The 20,449-nt window shown below is 33.5% G+C and overlaps 3 protein-coding genes, 1 non-coding gene and 1 pseudogene across 7 annotated transcripts; 2 read left to right on the plus strand and 3 right to left on the minus strand.

Moving 5' to 3' along the window:
- Positions 1-5,236: 5,236 nt before the first annotated feature.
- LOC107959817 (protein CLP1 homolog) lies at positions 5,237-9,310 on the minus strand. 3 transcript variants are annotated; one of them, XM_016895972.2, is made up of 10 exons: positions 8,999-9,310; positions 8,598-8,666; positions 8,364-8,459; positions 7,659-7,900; positions 7,364-7,502; positions 7,169-7,225; positions 6,804-6,938; positions 6,164-6,399; positions 5,634-5,678; positions 5,237-5,553 (listed from the first exon to the last, which is right to left on the minus strand). In XM_016895972.2, the coding sequence occupies exons 1-10, from the start codon at positions 9,224-9,226 to the stop codon at positions 5,466-5,468; spliced, it is 1,335 nt and encodes a 444-aa protein (XP_016751461.2). In that variant the 5' UTR covers positions 9,227-9,310; the 3' UTR covers positions 5,237-5,465. The 3 variants fall into 3 exon arrangements, 2 of the variants coding, with proteins under 2 accessions (XP_016751461.2, XP_016751462.2); XR_001700975.2 differs by having other exon boundaries at positions 5,290-5,553; positions 6,106-6,399; positions 8,999-9,303; XM_016895973.2 differs by lacking the exon at positions 5,237-5,553 and having other exon boundaries at positions 5,633-5,678; positions 6,106-6,399; positions 8,999-9,303.
- Positions 9,311-11,486: 2,176 nt separating this feature from the next.
- Positions 11,487-11,559, minus strand: TRNAA-UGC (transfer RNA alanine (anticodon UGC)). Its single transcript has one exon. It is a non-coding gene; the product is annotated as a tRNA-Ala (tRNA).
- Positions 11,560-11,656: 97 nt separating this feature from the next.
- Positions 11,657-14,963, plus strand: LOC107959818 (protein arginine methyltransferase NDUFAF7 homolog, mitochondrial). 2 transcript variants are annotated; one of them, XM_041114287.1, is made up of 11 exons: positions 11,657-11,942; positions 12,029-12,090; positions 12,194-12,222; positions 12,339-12,483; positions 12,569-12,679; positions 12,828-13,032; positions 13,209-13,267; positions 13,816-13,868; positions 13,960-14,182; positions 14,327-14,435; positions 14,572-14,963. In XM_041114287.1, exons 1-11 carry the CDS (start codon positions 11,732-11,734, stop codon positions 14,832-14,834), a joined length of 1,470 nt encoding a protein of 489 aa, XP_040970221.1. In that variant the 5' UTR covers positions 11,657-11,731; the 3' UTR covers positions 14,835-14,963. The 2 variants fall into 2 exon arrangements, with proteins under 2 accessions (XP_040970221.1, XP_040970220.1); XM_041114286.1 differs by having other exon boundaries at positions 11,660-11,942; positions 12,166-12,483.
- Positions 14,964-15,040: 77 nt separating this feature from the next.
- Positions 15,041-16,992, minus strand: LOC121229591 (uncharacterized). The gene is made up of 2 exons (XM_041114288.1): positions 15,674-16,992; positions 15,041-15,574 (listed from the first exon to the last, which is right to left on the minus strand). Exons 1-2 carry the CDS (start codon positions 16,259-16,261, stop codon positions 15,341-15,343), a joined length of 822 nt encoding a protein of 273 aa, XP_040970222.1. The 5' UTR covers positions 16,262-16,992; the 3' UTR covers positions 15,041-15,340.
- A 1,801-nt stretch (positions 16,993-18,793) lies between these two features.
- LOC107959820 (thioredoxin H2-like) lies at positions 18,794-20,290 on the plus strand (annotated as a pseudogene).
- The last annotated feature ends 159 nt before the right edge of the window (positions 20,291-20,449 follow it).

Raw genomic sequence — 20,449 nt, forward strand, 5'->3', positions numbered from 1 at the left:
TACTTAAATAAGGATTCGGGTCACTTAATTCTAACAATCTCCACCTTGACACGAATTCTTAATGAACAAGTTCTTCATCGCGTACTCTCAACAAACAAGTTCTCCACCTCTTCCACAAAACCCCTTAAGGGTTTAACTTTAACAATGAACACCAACCAAGTCTAAGCAATGCTCAAACTTGGTTATAAGAAGTGACTTAGTCATCATATTTGCAGATTTTCATGAGTACTAATTTTGCTCATAACAATATTACCACGAGTAATAATATCAAGAATAAAATGATACCGAACATCAATGTGTTTTGTTCTCTCATAAAACATTTGATCTTTTGTAAGAAAGATGGCACTCTGACTGCCACAAAATACTATGCTGATTTGAAGGTCTTCATTGAGTTCACTAAAGAGTCCATTCAACCAAATAGCTCCTTTACAAGCCTCAGTAATCGCCATGTACTCAGCTTCAGTGGTAAACAAAGCGACTGTAGTTTGCAAAGTGGCTTTCCAACTAATTGCACAACCTCCGATTGTAAAGACATAACCTGTGAGAGATCTTTTTCTATCAAGGTCTCCAGCAAAATCAGCGTCAACAAACCCAATTACTCCATCTCTAGTTCTTCCAAACTGTAAGCAAACATCAGTAGTACCTCGTAAATATCTTAAAATCCACTGAACTGCTTTCTAATGTTCTTTACCGAGATTCGCCATATATCTGCTAACTACACTAACTGCATATGATAAATCTAGACGTGAACAAACCATAGCATACATGAGAGATCCCACTGCACTAGAGTATGGAACACGTGACATGTATTCAATCTCATCATCTGATTGTGGAAACAAAGCCGATGAAAGTCTGAAATGGGATACTAAAGGAGTACTAATAGGCTTAGCACTCTGCATGTTGAATCTGTAAAGAACTTTCTCAATGTACCCCTTCTGACTTAGGTACAATTTTCTTAATTTTCTATCTCTGAGAATTTTCATACCAAGTATCTTCTTTGCTAGTCATAAATCTTTCACCTCAAATTTTTCACTTAATTGGGTTTTGACCTTTCTTATCTCTCATTTATCTTTTGATGCTATCAACATGCCATCAACATAAAGAAGTAGATATAGAAAAGAGCCATCACTGTTTTTCTTAAAGTAAACACAACTGTCAAAACTATTTCTTTTGAAATCATGAGAAGTCATAAAGGAATCAAACCTCTTGTACCACTGTCTTGGTGACTATTTCAAACCGTAAAGGGACTTTTTCAACAAGCAAACATAGTCCTCTTTTTCTGAGACTGTAAAACCCTTTGGTTGTCGCATGTAAATATCCTCATCAAATTCTCCATGCAAAAATGCAATTTTTACATCTAACTGCTCAAGCTCCAAATCATGCATAGCCACAATACCAAGCAAAGCTCAAATCGAACTATGCTTAACAACTGGGAAGAACACATATGTAAAGTCCACTACTGGAATTTAACTGTAACCCTTTGCAACAAGCCTTGCTTTATATCTGGATTCTTCAACTCCTAGAGTCCCTTCTTTCTTTTTAAACACCCATTTACAACGAACAACCTTTTTACCTTTAGGAAGTTTTACAAGATCTCATGTTCTATTTTTGTGGAGTGATTTCATCTCCTCTTGCATAGCAAACATCCACTTTTCTGAGTCTTCACAGCTAATCACCTCAAAATAATTAGATGGCTCTTGATTCGCATCTATATCTTCAGCCACATTTAAATCATAAACAACTAGATCAGCCTCGGCATACTTCTTTGGAGGTTTAATTTCTCTTCTAGTTCTATTTTTGGTGATAGAGTATTGCAGTGAAGAAGCAACTCTATTCTCAATTTTTGTACTGGCTTGAGAAGTCGACTTTGTATTAATCTGATGCTCCACCTGTTTTTGATTTTCTTTATTGGAAGAGTTTTTAAGAGATAAGTTAGGTAGCATAGCAGTTTTATCAAAAACAACATCTTTGCTAATCACAACTTTTCTATTTTTAGGACACCATAACTTATACCCTTTTACACCAGCTTTATAACCAAGAAAAACACATTTAATGGATCTAGGTTCCAATTTTCCATTATCAACATGAGCATACGCAGGACACCCGAAGATCTTTAAATCAGAATAATTAGCAGGATTACCAGACCATACCTCTTGTGGAGTCTTTTTCTCAATAGCAACGGATGAGGATCGGTTGATCAAAAAACATGTAGTAGAGGCTGCTTCAGCCCAAAACGACTTTGGTAAGTTAGCATTTGAAAACATACATCGAACCTTCTCCATGATTGTTCTGTTCATTTGTTCTGCAACACCATTTTGCTGTGAAGTATGACGAACTGTCAGGTGTCTCACGATCCCTTTTAACTTGCACAATCTATTAAACTTATCAAAATAGAACTCTAAGTCATTGTCTGTACGGAGGTATTTTATCTGTTTTCCCATCTATTTTTCAATCATAATTTTCCAAGACTTAAATGCGGAAAACAAATCACTTTTTTGTTTCCAGAAGAACGCCCAAACTTTTCTGGAAAAATCATCAATAAAGGTTAGATATTATTAGCTCCACCTCTTGAAGGCACTCTGGATGGCCCCCACAAATCAGAATGAATATACTCCAACATTCCCTTCGTGTTATGGATTCATCTGGTGAATCGAACTCTTTTTTGCTTCCTAAAAACAAAATGCTTACAGAAATTCAGTTTGCAAATTCCTTACTCATCAAGAAGTCATTTTTTGCTCAATTCTGTCATGTCATTCTCACTCATATGCCCTAAACGCATATGCCAAAGTTTAGTAATATCATCATCTAACAAGGAAGAAGAAATGACAGCTGGATCATCAGTAACAGTAGAACCCTACAAAACATATAACTTGGCAGTTTTTTCCTGCCCTTTCATCACAACAAGGGAACCTTTGGAAATATTTAAAATCTCGCTTTCAGCTGTATATCTGTACCCTTTTGAATCAAGAGTACTCAACGAAATTTCTTTTCAATTCTGGAACATGTCCTACGTCACTAAGTGTTCTGATAACTCCATCAAACATCTTAACTTTAATTGTTCCAACACTTGCGATTTTACATGAAGCATTATTTCCAATCAAAACAATACCTTTAGACACTATTTCGTAAGTTGTAAACCAATCCCAATTAGGACTCATGTGGAAGGTGCAGCCTGAATCAAGTATCCATTCTTCGCTTATTTTAGAATCATTGACAGAAGCGACTAGAAGTTCACCATCGCTGTAGACTTCTACAACATCAGTTTCACCGAAATTTTCTGGTTGTTTTCCCTTTTGATTCGCAGCCTCCCTTTTAATCTTGTTTTGTAGCTTATAGCACTCAGAGTTAATGTGCCCTTTCTTTTTGCAGAAGTTACAAGTTTTACCTCTATTTGAAGACTTTGATCTACCTTTAGATTTATTACGAGGATTCTGTTCTTGTTTCCTTCCACGATCATTATCAGCATTCCAATCTTGTCTCCCATAAGCAATGAGACTTTCTCCCTGAGAGTTGGGTTTAACCACAAGATACTTCATTTCATCATACGAGGTCAAAGAATTATAAACCTCATCAACTGTGAGAGACTCACGGTTATATAAAATCGTGTCTCTAAAGGTTGAATAAGACGGGGGCAACGAACAAAGTAGAATCAACCTTAGATCTTCCTTATCATACTGAACCTCCATGGCCTCCAAGTTTGAGAAAATTTCTTTAAACACTGTTAAGTGTTCGTGTACAGACGCACCTTCCTCCAAACGATAAGTATAAAGACGCTGCTTCATATGCAACTTGCTTGTTAGAGTTTTCGACATACATATTTGTTCTAGCCTCTTCCATAATGCAGCGGCGGGTCTTCTCTTTCATCACATCTTACAAAATTTCGTTGGACAAATGCAGATGTAATTGTGTTAATGCCTTTCGATCCTTACGCTTCTTCTCTTCATCTGTTAACGTCGAAGGCATCTTATCTATCCCTAGCAGGGCATCCTCTAGATCCATTTACGCAAGAACTGCTTGCATTTTAATTTGCCACAACGCAAATCTGGTGTTGCGATCCAACAGCGAAATTTCATACTTCAAAAACGTCATTACCATGATCGTGATGAACAACCCCGAAGCTCTAATACCAATTTATGAAAAAATAAAAATAAAATAAAAAACACACAATTTTTTACGTGAAAACCCTTTCAGGAAAAAACCACGAGCAGAGGAGAAGAAAATTCATTATGTCGAGTTCGAATAATTACAAGAGGAATAGACTATGTCTATTTATAGGCTTGTAAAGCCATATTCTAGTAAGACTGAAACACCTTATTCTAATTAATATCAAATAGATGGAATTTAATAAGGTTTAAAAAACCTTATTCTAAAATAAAATAAAAGAAGTGTAATTCTATATGGATTCTTCTTTTATTTTATTTTACCACTATATTTTACTTAAATAAGGATTCGGGTCACTAAATTCTAACAAAAACCCACTGATTATTAAAAACTTTTTTCTTTAACACATGTATTGGTTTTGTTAAATACTTATCATATATTGATATTTCTTAATACATGTACCTAAATCATTTTTAAATTAAAACAATTTTTTTGTCAATCAACATTAGTTTGTTGATTTATCTTATTAAACCTTTAACAAAGAAAAGTAATAATTTAGTTTTAAGTGCTCTTTTATTAGATATTAATTAATTAATTACTTTTTACATAAAAATTATTCCCAGCTGATCTTTATTAACAACATTCTTTTTAATCTATTTATTTGAAATTGGATGAACTCTGTTCACTGTTTTAAAGTTATTTGATAAACAATTTATTTGGTTATTAAATGCTTAAAAATTGATAAGTTGATATCTGAACTAATTGGATATTTTATTTTGATTTATCATCCAATATTACAAGTCACATCATATTTTTATTAATATTACTAATACCATGCACCTTCCATTACTAAATCAATTTTAATTAACATTTTAATCTTCACAGCCCATAAAAACTAAAAATTTCACATCAAGTGACCCTTAAAAATATTTTTTTAATTTTTTCACTAACAATGAAATTGATAAAAATTCATGAACAAATGTTAAAGTTTATGTTTTCACTCACAGAAAGGCATCCCTTAACCTAGTCTAAATTAAATATCATACCACTTTATCAAATGCATACTTGTATTAAATATTTACTATATTTAATACTTAATTAATAGTTAAATTACCATCTAGTTCAACAACTAATCAAACTAAATGAACCGGCAAGCAAAGGCTTCACCGGCTTCTCCTCCTATCCGAATTTGTAAACATAATTCAACATTTTAAAGGTACAAGGTAGAGTTACAGCAGCCATTGGACTTGTTAACTGATGCTCCGTTGTTACAAACTGAAGAAAATTGAGAAATTTCCAGGCAGAATCTGAAATTGGGGGATGAAATTGAACCAAGTATAACAATAATTTGACCAAAAGATTGTTTAAGTTTCAAGCCAAGTCAAGGTTCCCATAATAAGATATTTGCTTGGCAATTCCCCAGCTGATGGTGCAAGGTATGTGATTTTCTTCCTGCAATCCACAAAATTGTGAATAACAACTGTAAAAGAAATTGGAGTTAAAAACTGATCATCAAAGCTCAGGATCCCAACCTCTGAATATCAATGTCAGTGATGTAAATAAAGCCCGCTACATTACTGCAAACAGAAAGCAAGCCAATTGTTAGTTGGTTGTTCAATGCGTAAACTCATAGTCATATAAGCCAGTAGTGTGCTGCACACATCACAAAATGGTACCTAAGTTTCTAGGACTTGGGGGTATGTTCAATTTTTCTCAAAGATATGGAAGGTCCTTGGCGAATCATAACCCCATGTTCATGAGCAAACATGCGTTGAACAAGGGTGTTTCAAGAGAAATGAAGAGTCAGAATAACATGGAAACAAACCAAGGTTAGATTTGCATAACAAGTTGATGGTAGTGATTGTGGTAGCAGTCAATTTGAACACTCAAAAACAGTATAAACCTTAGAAATTATTCCCAATGACTGAAGACTAGAAATTTATAAAATTGCTAAGGAGATGCTTTCTGTACTTGCGCTGTAAGATGGGAGTCTTGTTGACTTACATGGGATAGATCTAAAATATCACTTGTGCTTCTTGACATTCAAGAAAGAACAACAAACCTAGACAAAATTTGATCAGGCTCCTTGGCATATGAAACAGCAAGAACCATATGAAGCAAATCCCGGTCAATATTCACAGGTGTTACTCTTAGTGGGTTAGCAATAGGATCTGCACCAATTGGCAAAGCCGATCTTGGTGCCTGCGGACCACCGCCAATTCGATAGACAAGCAGATCACTGAAGTTTGCAATATTAGAATGCGGGGAAAGATCATTTGCAAGGCCGTAGAAGTACTCCTGGTAGAATTGGCAGCATGTATGTGCTTTGTCAGAAGGATGAAAATAAAATGCAAAGTTTACGAAATCAAGAGAAATGCCTTCTAAATAAAGGAGCAAGTTATAGAAAATAGAAAGAAACTAGCTTTTCAAGGCATCAATGAATTGGACTATCACGATGCAATCAAAATGAAGTATAAATTTGGTCCCCTAAACGCAAGAAGACCCTTGAAACAAAAACGATTATCCATTACCTTGTGATGTCAACAATTGTCATTTATCATTCTTCATGCTTACTATTATTTTCTCACTAGAAAAGGTATGTCACAACTCACAATAATGGATTTCTGGTGAAACAAGCACGAAAGGAAACTACAAGAAAATAATGAAAGAATCTATCCACAGATTGGAAATGTTGCATTTACCCTTATCCTGTAACCCCTAGACTTCTGACGATATTTTGCATTTCTTGATACAACACCGCCAGACTTCTGAAGCTTCACAACATCCACATTAGGCTTACTTTTTGCTACAGCCTTAAGCATGCTGAAAAGTTTTTCCTGCAAAGAGATTAGATAGATTACTTCATAAACAAATACAACCAGGAAACAAGAAAGATCATATATTATAAATTTAGGAATGATTCCGGAAGCAATGATAGCATTTGGACTGAAGGCTACGAGTTAGAAGTCTAAAGCAAAACATAACCATAAAAGAAAAGATAACATCAAAACAATGCTTCAAGAAGTGCTCAGTTTGAACAAGTAGAAAGGATAAAGTTGTTGATTACCTGACCCAAAACCAAGACAACATTGGCCTTGAATGTATCAATTGCATGGAGAAGCAACTGCAGTAAGATATGTTACATCAAAATCATTCCGAAACACCAAAAAGAAAGGAGAGAGACAATAATACTTCTTATATCAATGCAAGAAACAGTCACTTTATCAGCATTTACATCGTCATAAGGTTTAGACTTTATTACCTCGTAGCCAGTACCTTCTATCCAACCCATAGTATTGATAACCATGCCTGCAGCTCGAGACTCAGCATTACGAGCAAATTGAGTCTCCAGCATTTGAGCCAGCTCATTCACGAGTGTCTTATATAAATCTACATTATTGCTGCAGAACAGCAAGATCCATGAATATCATAACTAGTAATGAAAATTGAATCTAACAAAAAGCATTTGGCCAGATAAATTTTCTCATATGTATCAATCAGGCCATCTTTTAGCCAAAGAAAGTATACTACAACAAAAAAACATAAAAATTACTTACCTAGGAGTTGTATGGCCGTAAAAATAAACAAGAGGCATCTCAAGAGGAATTCCTTCCACAGGATCAATGGGCAGTTCAATAGGTGTAGCAGCGATACATCCAGGAACTGTTATAGACCCTTGGCCTATATCTAAATCCACAAAGGTAGGTTTCCAACCTTGTTTAGCTGCCCAACTAAGAAGCATCCTTGATAAGGTGCTCTTCCCAGAATCAGTAGGCCCCACAACAATCACTCTGGGTCCCTGGACCACCAAAAAGATCACATTGAGATAAAAACAAGGTTGCGCATGAGTGTTAATAGGAGCAGTAAATAACATAGAGTAGGCAAAGCAGAAGAGAAATAAAGGAACCAAAATAAATCCTGCAAGGGTATTATAAATGCCATAAATGGATGGTAAGTGCAATATAACAATAGTAGCTCTAAGCTAAAGCCCGAGTTGTCTTAACTTAAAACCAAATCTCATACTTGTTTAAAGCCTACATGCCTGGACCCTTCATTTTCTCTGAACACCCATGTCTTACAACTATTTTTGAAACATCATCGGACATGAGTGCTAGATATGGATCCTTCAAATATATAAAAAATTAAAAAGGAAAAAAAAAACAAAAAACAAGCATCAAGAATATAGCTGTATCCAACACTCACTCTCAACCCTAGACTATTCATTGCAAGTACTCTGTTATAAGAAAGAAACGATAAAATACCTGGGATGCCTCAGAGTCATTTGGTGACAAAGCTTTAGCACGGTTTCTTCGTCCTTCGAGTACAGCATGTACATTCACGTAACTGACCATAGGTGTCTGCAAATCAACCATTGCAACAGCATCAGCAAAGACTATGTACAATTTCAGGACTGCCGTTCATTTTACATTACAAATAAAACATCTATATATATATACACACAAACTTAAGATTCTAACTTTTAAAGAAATAGTTACCTCATCTGCCGTATAATCAGTTTCAGTAGCACCATCCATCTCAATTGTAGCACCATACCAAGTGAAAACCTATAAATGAACAAATTCTCTTTAACACCACATGGTATAAACATATCAGCAATGCATGAAAAGAAGCAATATGTTGTAACATAATGGATAAAGCAATTGAAAACCAGAAACGCATCAAATAAAGATTACAAATCAAAGAAAGTACATCAAGTTTTACTTAAATTCCTTCTTAATGAAATTATTTGCAGAAAATCATCGTTTCAATAAAACCCCATTATCACTGACAAAATTTGACAAATTTCAAACTTCCATATAAGATTGCATACAAAAAATCTAAGAACATATAAATATTCCTTCTTTCTTTTCAAGGAAAAAGAATCTTCTAAACTTACAGCGAATTTGAGGCGAGGGGGGAAAGTAAGCCACATCTCAGGGGCCAATTCGGACCCGAAAATCTCGGCTGAGCCGTTAAGTAATCGAAGTTTAAGCGGCGTTTCATTACACACCTCGATTCTCAGCTCGCTTTCTCTCTCTAACTTCACTTGCTTAATAGTCGACGCCGACGCGGAGCCACCAATCGCCGGCGGCGCCGTCATAGTCGTTGCACCTCCGTAGGACATGGTTTGCAGGCAGAGTTAATTATGGGATTGCCGGACCTTTTTATAATTGGGGGGTTTATATAGGGTTTTAATGACCCGAACCGTTTGAAAAGTTGGGAAGTTAAAACGCCTTTTGGGCACGTTAGTACCTATTTGTCAATTCAATATGAGTTTAAGTGCATTAAAATATATTATTTTTTTGAAATGCATATAAAATAATTTAAATTTATATGAAATGATCAACTAATTTTTTTAATAAAATAAATAAATACCTAATACTTAAATTGATTAATCTTATAATAACCCTAATTTCTTACAATTATTTTCTAAAGAAAATTGAATGTAAAGATTATCCAAAAATTTTTACCCTAAGACTTCAATTACATAGTAAAATGGGTGCTTTTAGGTCTCATTTTAAGACTTTTCATCACCCAAAACTTACGGCACGTTTGGTTCATTGGAATGGAATAAGATTATAATGGAATAGATCTGTAATGGAATAAAGCTGTAATCAATCATTCAATTGTTTAGTTGAATGGAATAGAATAGAATTGTAATAGTATTCTTGTGTTTGGTTGAATGAAATAGATTTGTAATAGTATAAGGAAAAAAGCTAAAATAACTAAAGTACCCTTAACAAAATTCTTTTAAATAGATGATTATTAGTATTAAATTTTAATAGGATTATTATTGATATAATTTAATAAAAATAGTATATAATATAATAACATTCTTAATATAAATCTTTTTATATTAAATTATATTAAAAGATTTTTTATTTTTATATAAAATAATTCTTTACCAAAAAATTAAAAATTAGACATAAATATTACAACTTTAAAGGTTTTTTGTTTTAAAAAAAATGGTAATTTTACACCTCTAAATCTCTTGCCAATTTTCAGTGTAGAGACCAAGACTCTTTGCCCATGATATTTTGCTTTTTGGTTCGAATTTCAGTGATAAAGAAATGAAAAAGAAATGAAGTTCAAAACCAGAGAGGTGAATAAAATAAATAGGAGAACCTAGAAATTAAAAAAGGCTATCCAGTTGAAGGAGGAAGGTAAAGGTGAGGGTTGAAAAGGCAAAAAAAAAAAAAAATCATATTCAACACCTATTTAATGGTGAGGGAAGGAAACGACTATACAATCTCTTCCTAAATAGGAATGGATTCAATGCACGTCATAATAAACATTACAACCAATTAAACATTAATTTGATGGTGGGTCTATCTAATTGGACTGTAATCTATTCCTCTTCCTTCCAACTAAACATGCCCCTTAAAAAACATATATCAATATTTTCATATTCAGTTACATATTTAGATGAAATGTTATATGTGAATTCAAGATTTAGCAACAGCAACAAACTATAACCAAATAAACTAATTAAAAAAATTAGGGAAGGCTAGACTTTTTGTTTATTAGGGTGAGGATAGCTATTGTGTTGAATCAGCGGAAGCACCATTTTCTGTTGGTGCATTATACATATGTATTTATAAATATTAAATAATAATATTAAATATATTTTAAATATAAATTATATATCAATTATATAAAACACTCATTAATAAACTCTACAAATAAAAATCTATCATTCAATAAAATCCAAAATTAAGAAGAAAAAAAGAAGTTAGAAGGGTGAGTGGAGATCTTTTTCTTTCATAATCAGGTGATGAAGGTTTTTATTTATTTATTATATTTTAGTTTTTATATTTAAAATCTAAAAATATGTTTCGGGAAAAAAATTTAAAGTTTAAAAGTCTTTTTTGATTGGTCAATACATTTCAATTAAGTTTGTATAGCATGATAATAAATAGTTAAAATATTTATATTTTTATCATTATTTATGCGTTGACCGATGCACTATATTTTGGTATAGGCCGAAATTTTCACTAGCATGAAAATGGGTGTTGCTTGTTCTGTTTTATTGTTAGAACAATATACACATACTGATACAATTGAAATCAATACAAAACCGATAACCCAATCTAAAATATGAATTTTTCTTTTAAAATAAGGATAAATAAATGCTCATATCCAATATTTATTCCATTTTTATGCAAGTCTTAAACTGCCTATACCCCAACCTTTAAAATTTTAAAATACTGACCTAGGATAGGATCTCCAAAAAAAATTTTAAATATGGAAACAAACTGAGCCCAATATAATGGTAAAGAAATAAAAGGCCGAAAAGCCCAGAGACCAAATAGTAGAAAACCAGATTTTGCGAACCAAAAGTCCAAAACAAATAAACAATAAAATTGTGCAAAACCGCCAGATTGTGGAGATGCGGGGTATCGATCCCCGTACCTCTCGCATGCAAAGCGAGCGCTCTACCATCTGAGCTACATCCCCTATTTGTTGTATTTTTTAAAACTATAGAAAATAAATTTGAGTTACGTTTGTTGTCTTGTATCATTGTGATTTCGCCTATCTCAGCTTCCTTTGCTTTTCAAAGGGAAAGATAAAAAGAAGAATAAAAACTGTGTTTTTTTCTAGTGTGTGTTTGACGGTTTGAGCGACAAAAATGCTGCGGAAGCTGCTTTTTCGACAAGCCCCCAGAGCTCATCGATTCCTGTCTACTCAGTCAACGCTTCCTTTACTCAGCAAATGCTCTGTTTTCTCTTATTGTTCATCATCACGACCTGAAATCCCTCCTAGTAATTCCATCGAACACCTTGAAGATCAACCCACCAACACCATTACCATTGATCGCTCTGGACTATATAGTGCCCCTGGTAACTTTTTCAGCTTCTCTCCATCTCTATATTCTTATCATTTCACTTCATTTTTTATTAATTTTTTTTTGGTGGGAATGTTTAAGAGCATTCTCATGAACCCTCCACAGACTCTGAACTTGTTAAGCATCTCAAAGGCATTATTAAGGTTAGTAAAAAGGGTCTGTTTTGATGTAATAAATTATGGGTTTTGTTACTTTTGTTGTTAAAGTTTTATCTTCAGTTCAATGCATTGAAACCATCAACATTAGCATTCAACTGCAGTATCATTAGGACACTGGTTAGTGAAAACCCACGAACTTATACTCTTAATGTCTCCTTTTACTACTTGAAACTTGAATTGAAACTGTGTATTTTGTGCTTTGGAACATTGGGTTTTATTTGCTGCCTTGTCAGTTTCGTGGTGGGCCGATATCTGTGGCAGAATAATATGGAAGAAGTCTTAACAAATCCCAAGGCTGGGTTCTATATTAACCGGGATATCTTTGGAGCTGAAGGTGATTTCATAACATCTCCTGAAGTAAGCCAGATGTTTGGAGAGGTAACTCAGCTTCTAATGAATTTGTGAATGTGAAGGAATATTGACGGAGACAATTTAATTTTCTTTCCTATTGGCATTATTTTAGATGGTTGGTGTTTGGGCTATGTGTTTATGGGAACAAATGGGACAACCAAAGAGGGTGAACTTGGTTGAGCTTGGCCCTGGCAGAGGAACTCTAATGGCCGATCTTCTTCGTGTATGATAGTCACTTGTATTTCTCACTCAAGTTTACTTCTAAATGTAAAAGATATGCAAGTTAGTGCTTTAAAGTCTTCATTTGGTTAGTTTTATGAGAACATAATATGGCATGTTTTTAAAAACGTGTTGGTTTTTTCTCCTTATAGGGTGCATCAAAATTTAAAAATTTTACGGAGTCATTGCATATACACATGGTAGAATGTAGCCCTGCATTGCAAAAACTTCAGCACCAAAGCTTGAAATGCATGGATGAAGAAAATACCAGTGAAGGTGTTGATAAAAGGTCTCTAAGCACATTGGCTGGAACACCTGTATCGTGGCATGCAACACTGGAACAGGTTCCATTTGGATGTATGGCATTAACTTTCAAGATTTTTCTTCTCTGAAAAGAAAGCAGCCAAATACCCTTTGGTTTATGAAAACAGTTCAATTATCCTATTTATATTCTATATAGTTTATTGATTGAGTTAAAAAATAACATGATCTGTTCTTACCTTGATGTTTTGAATCACTTGCTCATGTTGCAGTGCCGACCATAATTATAGCCCATGAGTTCTATGATGCACTGCCAGTTCATCAATTTCAGGTTTGCCACATGCATTCTGATAGTAGGGGCTAACCGAATAGCTGTTGTTTCTGTATCCAAGTCTATTAGTAAGAGTAGGATTGCCTGTGCCAGCTGTTCTTTGCATCCTGAATATTAAATCCATGGAACTTTAAAATGTTGACATAGAAATTTTAACTTTAGAGAGCCTTTATTTGGGTTACTGTCATTATATGAAGTTTCTGTTTTAATTTGCAGCTTGATTTCAGACGCACTATCATATTTATGAAAATTGTAAGAGACATGTTACGTATCAATTGTCTACGGATAATATGAGATAATGAATAAATCCATTGTAGTTTGAAGATTATACAACATAATATACATCTAGCCTTGTAAGATGTGGACCGAGTTAATGATTTATGCTTTGAACAATGTATAGAAATTGTCATATTGTTATGTAGTCGGGAGTTGTCATCTTTAAGTTAGACATCTAAACTCTTGTAATTTTAAAGTTCCCATACTGTTAATTATATAGCTTGTCATCTGCCATTTCATTTGCATTGCTTTAATTAAGAAGTTGTTTGCAGAGGGGTTCTCGTGGCTGGTGTGAGAAAATGATAGATGTCACGGAAGATTCATCGTAAGAATTTGAGATCTACTCTCCCGACATTCAATCACCTTTCTAATTTAAGGAATTTAGTTGTTTGATACTTCCTTGTGTATGGGTTTAGGTTCCGCTTTGTTCTATCTCCACAGCCTACACCTGCAACTCTTTACCTAATGAAGCGCTTCAAGTGGGCTGTGCCCAAAGAAGTTGAGAAACTTAATCAAATTGAGGTTTGCCCCAAAGCAATGGACTTAACTAGTACACTTGCGAAGAGAATAGGTGTTGATAGAGGTGGAGCACTTATTATCGATTATGGCCTGAACGGAGTAGTGTCAGATAGTCTGCAGGTATAGCGGCTCACCATTCATCAATGATTTAATGAAAAAACAGACAATTAACTGATTCTAGCTTTTTGTCACTCTAACAGTTATAAAAAATCACTTTTCTTTAGTTTCATCTGCATCATTTTCGTAACCATTAAACATGTGCAGGCAATTCGGAAGCACAAGTTTGTTAACATACTTGACAACCCTGGGAGTGCTGATCTTAGTGCATATGTCGATTTTGCATCAATCAAGCACTCTGCTGAGGAAGCTTCAGGTTTGCATTTCTGTTTTATCTTCCATACGAGTGTCTGGTTGTATTAAGCATGTTTTATTTTGAAAGGAGTTCGGGATAAAATCTGTGAAAGAAAAAATAATGACTAAATTTCATGGTTCCAACATTGTTTTTTCAGATGATGTATCTGTTCATGGCCCTATTACTCAGTCTCAGTTCCTTGGTTCACTTGGAATAAACTTCCGAGTTGAAGCTCTGCTACAAAACTGCACTGATGAACAAGCTGAAGCTCTAAGGACTGGATACTGGCGTTTAGTCGGTGACGGTGAAGCCCCCTTTTGGGAGGGACCAGAGGAACAAGTACCTATCGGGATGGGAATCCGTTACATGGCAATGGCCATTGTTAACAAGAAGCAAGGCATCCCAATACCATTTCAGTGAAGTTTTAAACAATATTGCTAAATTATCTTTTCCTGTTACAATTGAATAAAAGCAGGATTTTGTTCTGTCTAAATCTTCGTTCAAGTTCCAGCTATGATGATGGAATGCACTTATAAATTCTTTTTGTTCTTCAGTGTTCCATATACCCTTTTTTTTATGACGGTCAAAGAATAACCCAGAACTCAAAGAAGTCTAAAATTTTCACTTATGGATACCTCTATTTTGATCTTTGATATTCATATCAAGTATTCACATTCAAATCCGAACAATTACAAGCAAAAATCCTAAATATCCAAATGTAATCATATAAAAAGATGACAATTTCCCAAGGGAAGAAACAACTAGTGCTACGCGCTTCATACTCTTCCATTAAAGCCTTTGTTTTCACTATCCTTACAGTTGATCACTCTGCAAGCAAACCTTGTATTTCCACACTCATCCCCAAGCTTGGATCGTAATTGGTCAACTAACTGCAACGTCAATGAGCGAACAAATAAAAGAAATATTCATGTACGAAGGGTTCTGTCATCGAAACAATATAAATTGATACTAACCTCAGTTTCAGAAAGTTGATCAGCATTACTATCATATCTGAATGTAAGAGTGTCTAGGCAACTGCAACATCTCAAAAAGTCAGCTATATCAATGTCCTTCAAGTTGTTTAAATCGACAACTGATGCTTCCAAATGTTCCAAATGTCGGAATGTTATGTTTTGCAGTTGAGCATGGTTTGACAAGGCCTGCAGAAACCAGAGACGTCAATACTCAAACAGTGTGTTTATCAGACATTTTGCCAGACACAGGCAACAAGGAACATAAAGATGTAAGGTGGCTTGTACCGCAATAATCTGAAAGTTCAATTGCAGACTTTTGGCATATCTTACACTGTAAATAAACTCAACTAAGCCATTACTATTGAATTCCTTGCACATATAATCTCCAATGCCCAAAGTTGATGAATAAGGTACAGCGAGATTAATGATGGCTTTGGATAGTGACCGCAAGTTGTCTGAATAGATCCTGCATCTGCTCAAAGATGCTTCTGGGAGACTAAAACTTAGTTCCATTGTCAAACACAATGTTTGAAGTTGTTCTGCTGAGATTCTAACATCAAAGGAGCCATAAATTTCACAGTTGGAGATTTGCAGATCCTTGAGACAAGGTGCATTGACATTGAGATACAAGTTATCAAAGCCACATTTACAGATTTCTAACTTCTCAAGAGAGGAACAATGGATGAAAATTATGCTATCTTCTGGTGCCGTATCATACCATCTCGTGTACCGATAATACAAGTCCCTGGGTTTTATTGCACTGCAACTTGATACTGTTAGCGCTTTGAGACATGAGTTGCTTATGTTGAGATCCTTAATTCCATCAACGTCTACCAGATTCAAAACCTTAAGGGATCTGCAAGAATGACTCATCCATTCTCCAAGTTCCAAGCCCGGAACCGATACGGACGATAGCAATAACGTCTCAAGGGAGGCGAAAACTAAAGCAAACAGTTTTGGTTTTCCCCCTTGAAATTCCAATTTCAATGCCCTCAGTGATTCAATCCCAGCAGGCAAGTGAAAGGCTCTACCAGCTGTTACAGGGACCCCAATGTCCAGTTCTTGAACCTTATGCCTTAAAGCCTTTTGAACACACAAGCTGAAAATTGATCCTTTAACATCATATCTGCTGGCACGGCAAAACCAATGTAGACGAAAACGATCAATCTGTGGTTCATTGTGTTGATTTAGAAAACCCCTTAGAAATCCCTGCACTTGTTTGCAATTGGTGTGCAATTCTTGGAATCACACCCTAACTTGAAGTACAAGTTACGGCTACACATGGTTAACTGCCTAAATTTTCTAGACACATAACTTAGCCCAACAATATCATTGGAACCAATGATTGAAAGAACATGAAGAATGATGTATTCTGGAAGATCACTGAATCTATCATTGCCAGTTTTTAGAGCGATCAGGTCAGTCGGGGTTTCCATGGTCAGCAAAGCTTGTAAGTTTCAATGCCTATGTATCTGCAATCACCATTAAAATGAAATTAACAGACTGAAACTGTGACACAGATTAGAGGCTTATTTACCTTGTATTAACTTCTTGATGGACAGCACTCTGCTTAAATCTCTCGTAGCTTTTATAAGAGTTGTAAATTGTAATTAGGTTAGAGCTTTTGTTGCATGGTTTAACTATGGGAAAAAACTTGAGAGTCAAGTAAAAGAAGATTATGTGGAAAGTGGGCTTTGGTTTTTTCCATTACAATATTCATAATAACTCTTTTACTATCCCAAATTACAATTTTTTTTAAAACTTTGTAAAATAATTTTGGCTTCTTTGAATTTAAATATTTATACAATAAAAATTTAAACTTTCACATCCACATACGAGTACAAATTAACTCTCTTTGGCCTACTATTCAAGTTCAATATTTATTCAATATTAGATATTAATATAAAAATAAATAAATTTAATATCCAATTTATCTAAAAATAAATTTTATTATTGAAAAATTAAAAATAACGTTTTTTATATAAAAATAAAAATTTATTTATGAAAATAGGTTTACTAACCTTTTTTTTTTCATAATACAACAATGAGAATTCAAATAATTTTTGCTAATAGAGATTAGAGATTTGATATTTAATACTTATTAAAAAGAAGGTTTAAGGGTGTAAAAAGTTTTCAAATTAAAAAAAAGTAATTAAGTTCTTTTTTTTTTCACTCAACTGGGGACTTGAACTTTTAAAATGTATCAAAAAGGCCCTCAAACTTTTTCAAAATAAGCAATTAAACCCTAACTTTTTATTTTTATTTTTTACGCTCAATTGGGTACTTGAATTGTCAAATGCATAAAAAATGTCCTTTGACCGTTAAAGTTAACTCCCCCTCATTTTTTTCAGTTAAAGTCATCTGTATCACAACCGCGGCGTGATATGTGGCCAAAAAATTATAAAAAATAAAAGTCAATAAAAGTTATAAAAATTATTAAATTTTAATAAAAATATAAAAAGTATTTATATTTATTAAAAATAAATAAAAATTATAAAATGCATCAAAAATGCCCTAAAACCATTTACTTTGACCGTTGACCGCTAAAAGTTAACGACCTCTAGTTTTTTTTTAAGTTAAAGCCATCATATGTGGCAACACAACGTGACATGTGGCGAAAAATAATAAAAAATAAAAAATCAATAAAAGTTATAGAAAAATTATAAAATGTTTCTTTTAGTATGATAATTTTTATAATTTTTTACGAATTTTATATTTCTTTATATTTTTTATAATTTGTTACGACTTTATAAAATTTTATAATTTTTTTCTATATTTCTATATATTCTATAATTTTTTACGATTTTATAAAATTTTATAATTTTTTTTCAATTTTTTATAATTTTTAATAAAATTTTTAATATTTTTTATTTTTATATAAATATATTTTTTATAAATTTTATTTTTTATCATTTTTGTCACATGTCACATTGTGGTTGTGAAACGTAATGACTTTAATTGAAAAAAATTAAGGACAGTTTAAATATCTAATTGAGTGCAAAAAAAGAAGAAGCAGAAGCTTAATTGCTTTTCTTGAAAATTTTTAAAACTATTTTGATGCATTTTAAAAGTTAAAATATCCAATTAAACAAAAAAAAATAAAGATTTAATTTTTAAAAAAAATTAAGATCTTATTGAAATATTATAAAGTTAAATTATATAAGTGAGTATAAAAAAAAACACAGAAGCTTCATTATTTTTCTTGAAGAAATTTAAAGACATTTTATGCCCTTAAACCTAAAAGCAAATTCTTTGCGTACGTGATGCTCAAGCCAAGTCAATTCAACGGTTTTTAACTTTAATATTTTTGCAAAAATAATTTTAGTGAAGACCATGAAATTTATTTATTTTTTAATTTTTTTTACATATTTTTATTTTTATTTTTATTATGAACCCAAAAGAGTACAAAGAAAAAGTGAAAACGATAAAAGCGAAGCTTCCCTACTGCCAGCCGCCTGCACAGCATATTGTCCATTGTTTTTTTTTCCTTTTCGATTCTTTGATTTGAGAAAGGAAACAGGAAAAAATGGGTTCTTTCTTTTCATCCAATTCAACGCCAGAAAAGTCATCATCTTCATCTTAGCATTCAGGCATCCAAACCTTTCATTCATCACCCAGATGGCAACTTCACTTCAACTCTGTCAAAGACAGCTCACAGCTTGTACCTTTCTTTCTTAACCCTAAATCCTTTTTCTTTTGTGGGTTTTAAATGGTTGTTTTGATAATTATATGAAAAACCTGAATCTTGGTTTTTCTTTTCTTTTTCAGATGGTTATAGATTTCTCAGCTTCTTGGTGTGGGCCATGTAAATTCATGGAACCTGTTTTGAATGCCACGGCTGCTAAGTTCACTGATGTTCAGTTTGTAAAACTTGATGTTGATGAACTGCCTGTATGCATTCTATCCTTTTTCTTTCTATGTATACACACACACACATATGTACATCTATACATGATTTATAAGTATATTGTTTAAGGGTGCATTTAATGTACAGGGGAATGATGAAAAACATGTGATGAATCTGAAAATTTCTGAAACTTATTAGAAACTTTATAGGCCTCCATATCATTCTGTGTATTGAAAAGCACATTTCAATTAATTGAATTGGGACAAGATATTTGATCATAGAGTCTGTATACTTGTAATTTGGATTGAAAAGATATATATCATCTTTTAGAGGTTAAAGGAAGGGGTATGATGAACCAATCTCAACTCAAGCTTATATTCAAGATGAGATCTTTCTTAAGCTCAAATTTTGTACTCAGCCCTGATTCGAGATAAAAATCAAATTGTTCGAGCTCACTCGATTAAGCACATGTGTTAAAAATGAGCTCAATTACTATATTTCAAATTTGAATTGTCTCTCGAGCTCAACTTCAAATTGCTCCTACTTGAATTCAGCTCCACTTATAGCTTGAGTTCAAGCTTGAGAATTCGCATTTTTTCAAGTTGAATCTTAGTTGCTTGTGAGCATAGGTGTGTTGTTTAGATATATATATTTATTCCCTTGGTTTTTGTTGGTTCTTGGTGGGAATTTAGGATGTGGCACAGGAATTTGGGGTTCAAGGAATGCCAACTTTCGTGTTGCTAAAGAAAGGGAAGGAAGTGGATAGGGTGGTTGGAGCCCAAAAGAATGATCTTGAGAAGAAAATTGAGAAACACAGGGCTCTGGTAGCTGCTGCTTGAACTTTCAGCTTGTATATTCTCCATTAATAATGTCAAATGGGATTTCCCTGAATTTGATTATGTTTAAACTCTTTGTTGTGGAACAATGATTGGTTCCTCTCTTGCATTCATTTTCTTTTCATCGCCCCACAATCCCCCTTATGTGTTGCTTTAATGTTAACATGTTTATTCTTATGTATCCTGTCTGATGTTGAGTGGATCTAAGATTGGAAACTATATTATCCTTTTCCATTCACAAGTGTTTAGAAGGTACGAATCTTCTAACATGCATTGCTTGTTTCTGTTCTATTTGTTAAAAACTTATCTTTTGAAGGATTATAACACTATATCGACTAATCTCAACTGATAATGAAAAAAGGAGGATAAATTGCCCGA

This window comes from Gossypium hirsutum, chromosome A05 (assembly GCF_007990345.1).
Source record: "Gossypium hirsutum isolate 1008001.06 chromosome A05, Gossypium_hirsutum_v2.1, whole genome shotgun sequence".
Taxonomy (NCBI): Eukaryota; Viridiplantae; Streptophyta; class Magnoliopsida; order Malvales; family Malvaceae; genus Gossypium; species Gossypium hirsutum.

What these genes read in the sequence shown, in the direction of transcription:
- LOC107959817 (XM_016895972.2), bottom strand. Translation starts at nt 9,226, where the DNA reads ATGTCCTACGGAGGTGCAACGACTATGACGGCGCCGCCGGCGATTGGT. An exon ending in ATGACTCTGAGGCATCCCAG is followed by an intron (nt 7,901 to 8,363) that starts GTATTTTATCGT and finishes TTGGTGGTCCAG; the next exon opens with GGACCCAGAGTGATTGTTGT. An exon ending in TTGTCTTGGTTTTGGGTCAG is followed by an intron (nt 6,939 to 7,168) that starts GTAATCAACAAC and finishes ATCTCTTTGCAG; the next exon opens with GAAAAACTTTTCAGCATGCT.
- LOC107959818 (XM_041114286.1), top strand. Translation starts at nt 11,732, where the DNA reads ATGCTGCGGAAGCTGCTTTTTCGACAAGCCCCCAGAGCTCATCGATTC. An exon ending in TGGACTATATAGTGCCCCTG is followed by an intron (nt 11,943 to 12,028) that starts GTAACTTTTTCA and finishes GGAATGTTTAAG; the next exon opens with AGCATTCTCATGAACCCTCC. An exon ending in TAGTGTCAGATAGTCTGCAG is followed by an intron (nt 14,183 to 14,326) that starts GTATAGCGGCTC and finishes AAACATGTGCAG; the next exon opens with GCAATTCGGAAGCACAAGTT.
- LOC121229591 (XM_041114288.1), bottom strand. Translation starts at nt 16,261, where the DNA reads ATGAGTCATTCTTGCAGATCCCTTAAGGTTTTGAATCTGGTAGACGTT. An exon ending in TGAACTTTCAGATTATTGCG is followed by an intron (nt 15,575 to 15,673) that starts GTACAAGCCACC and finishes TGGTTTCTGCAG; the next exon opens with GCCTTGTCAAACCATGCTCA.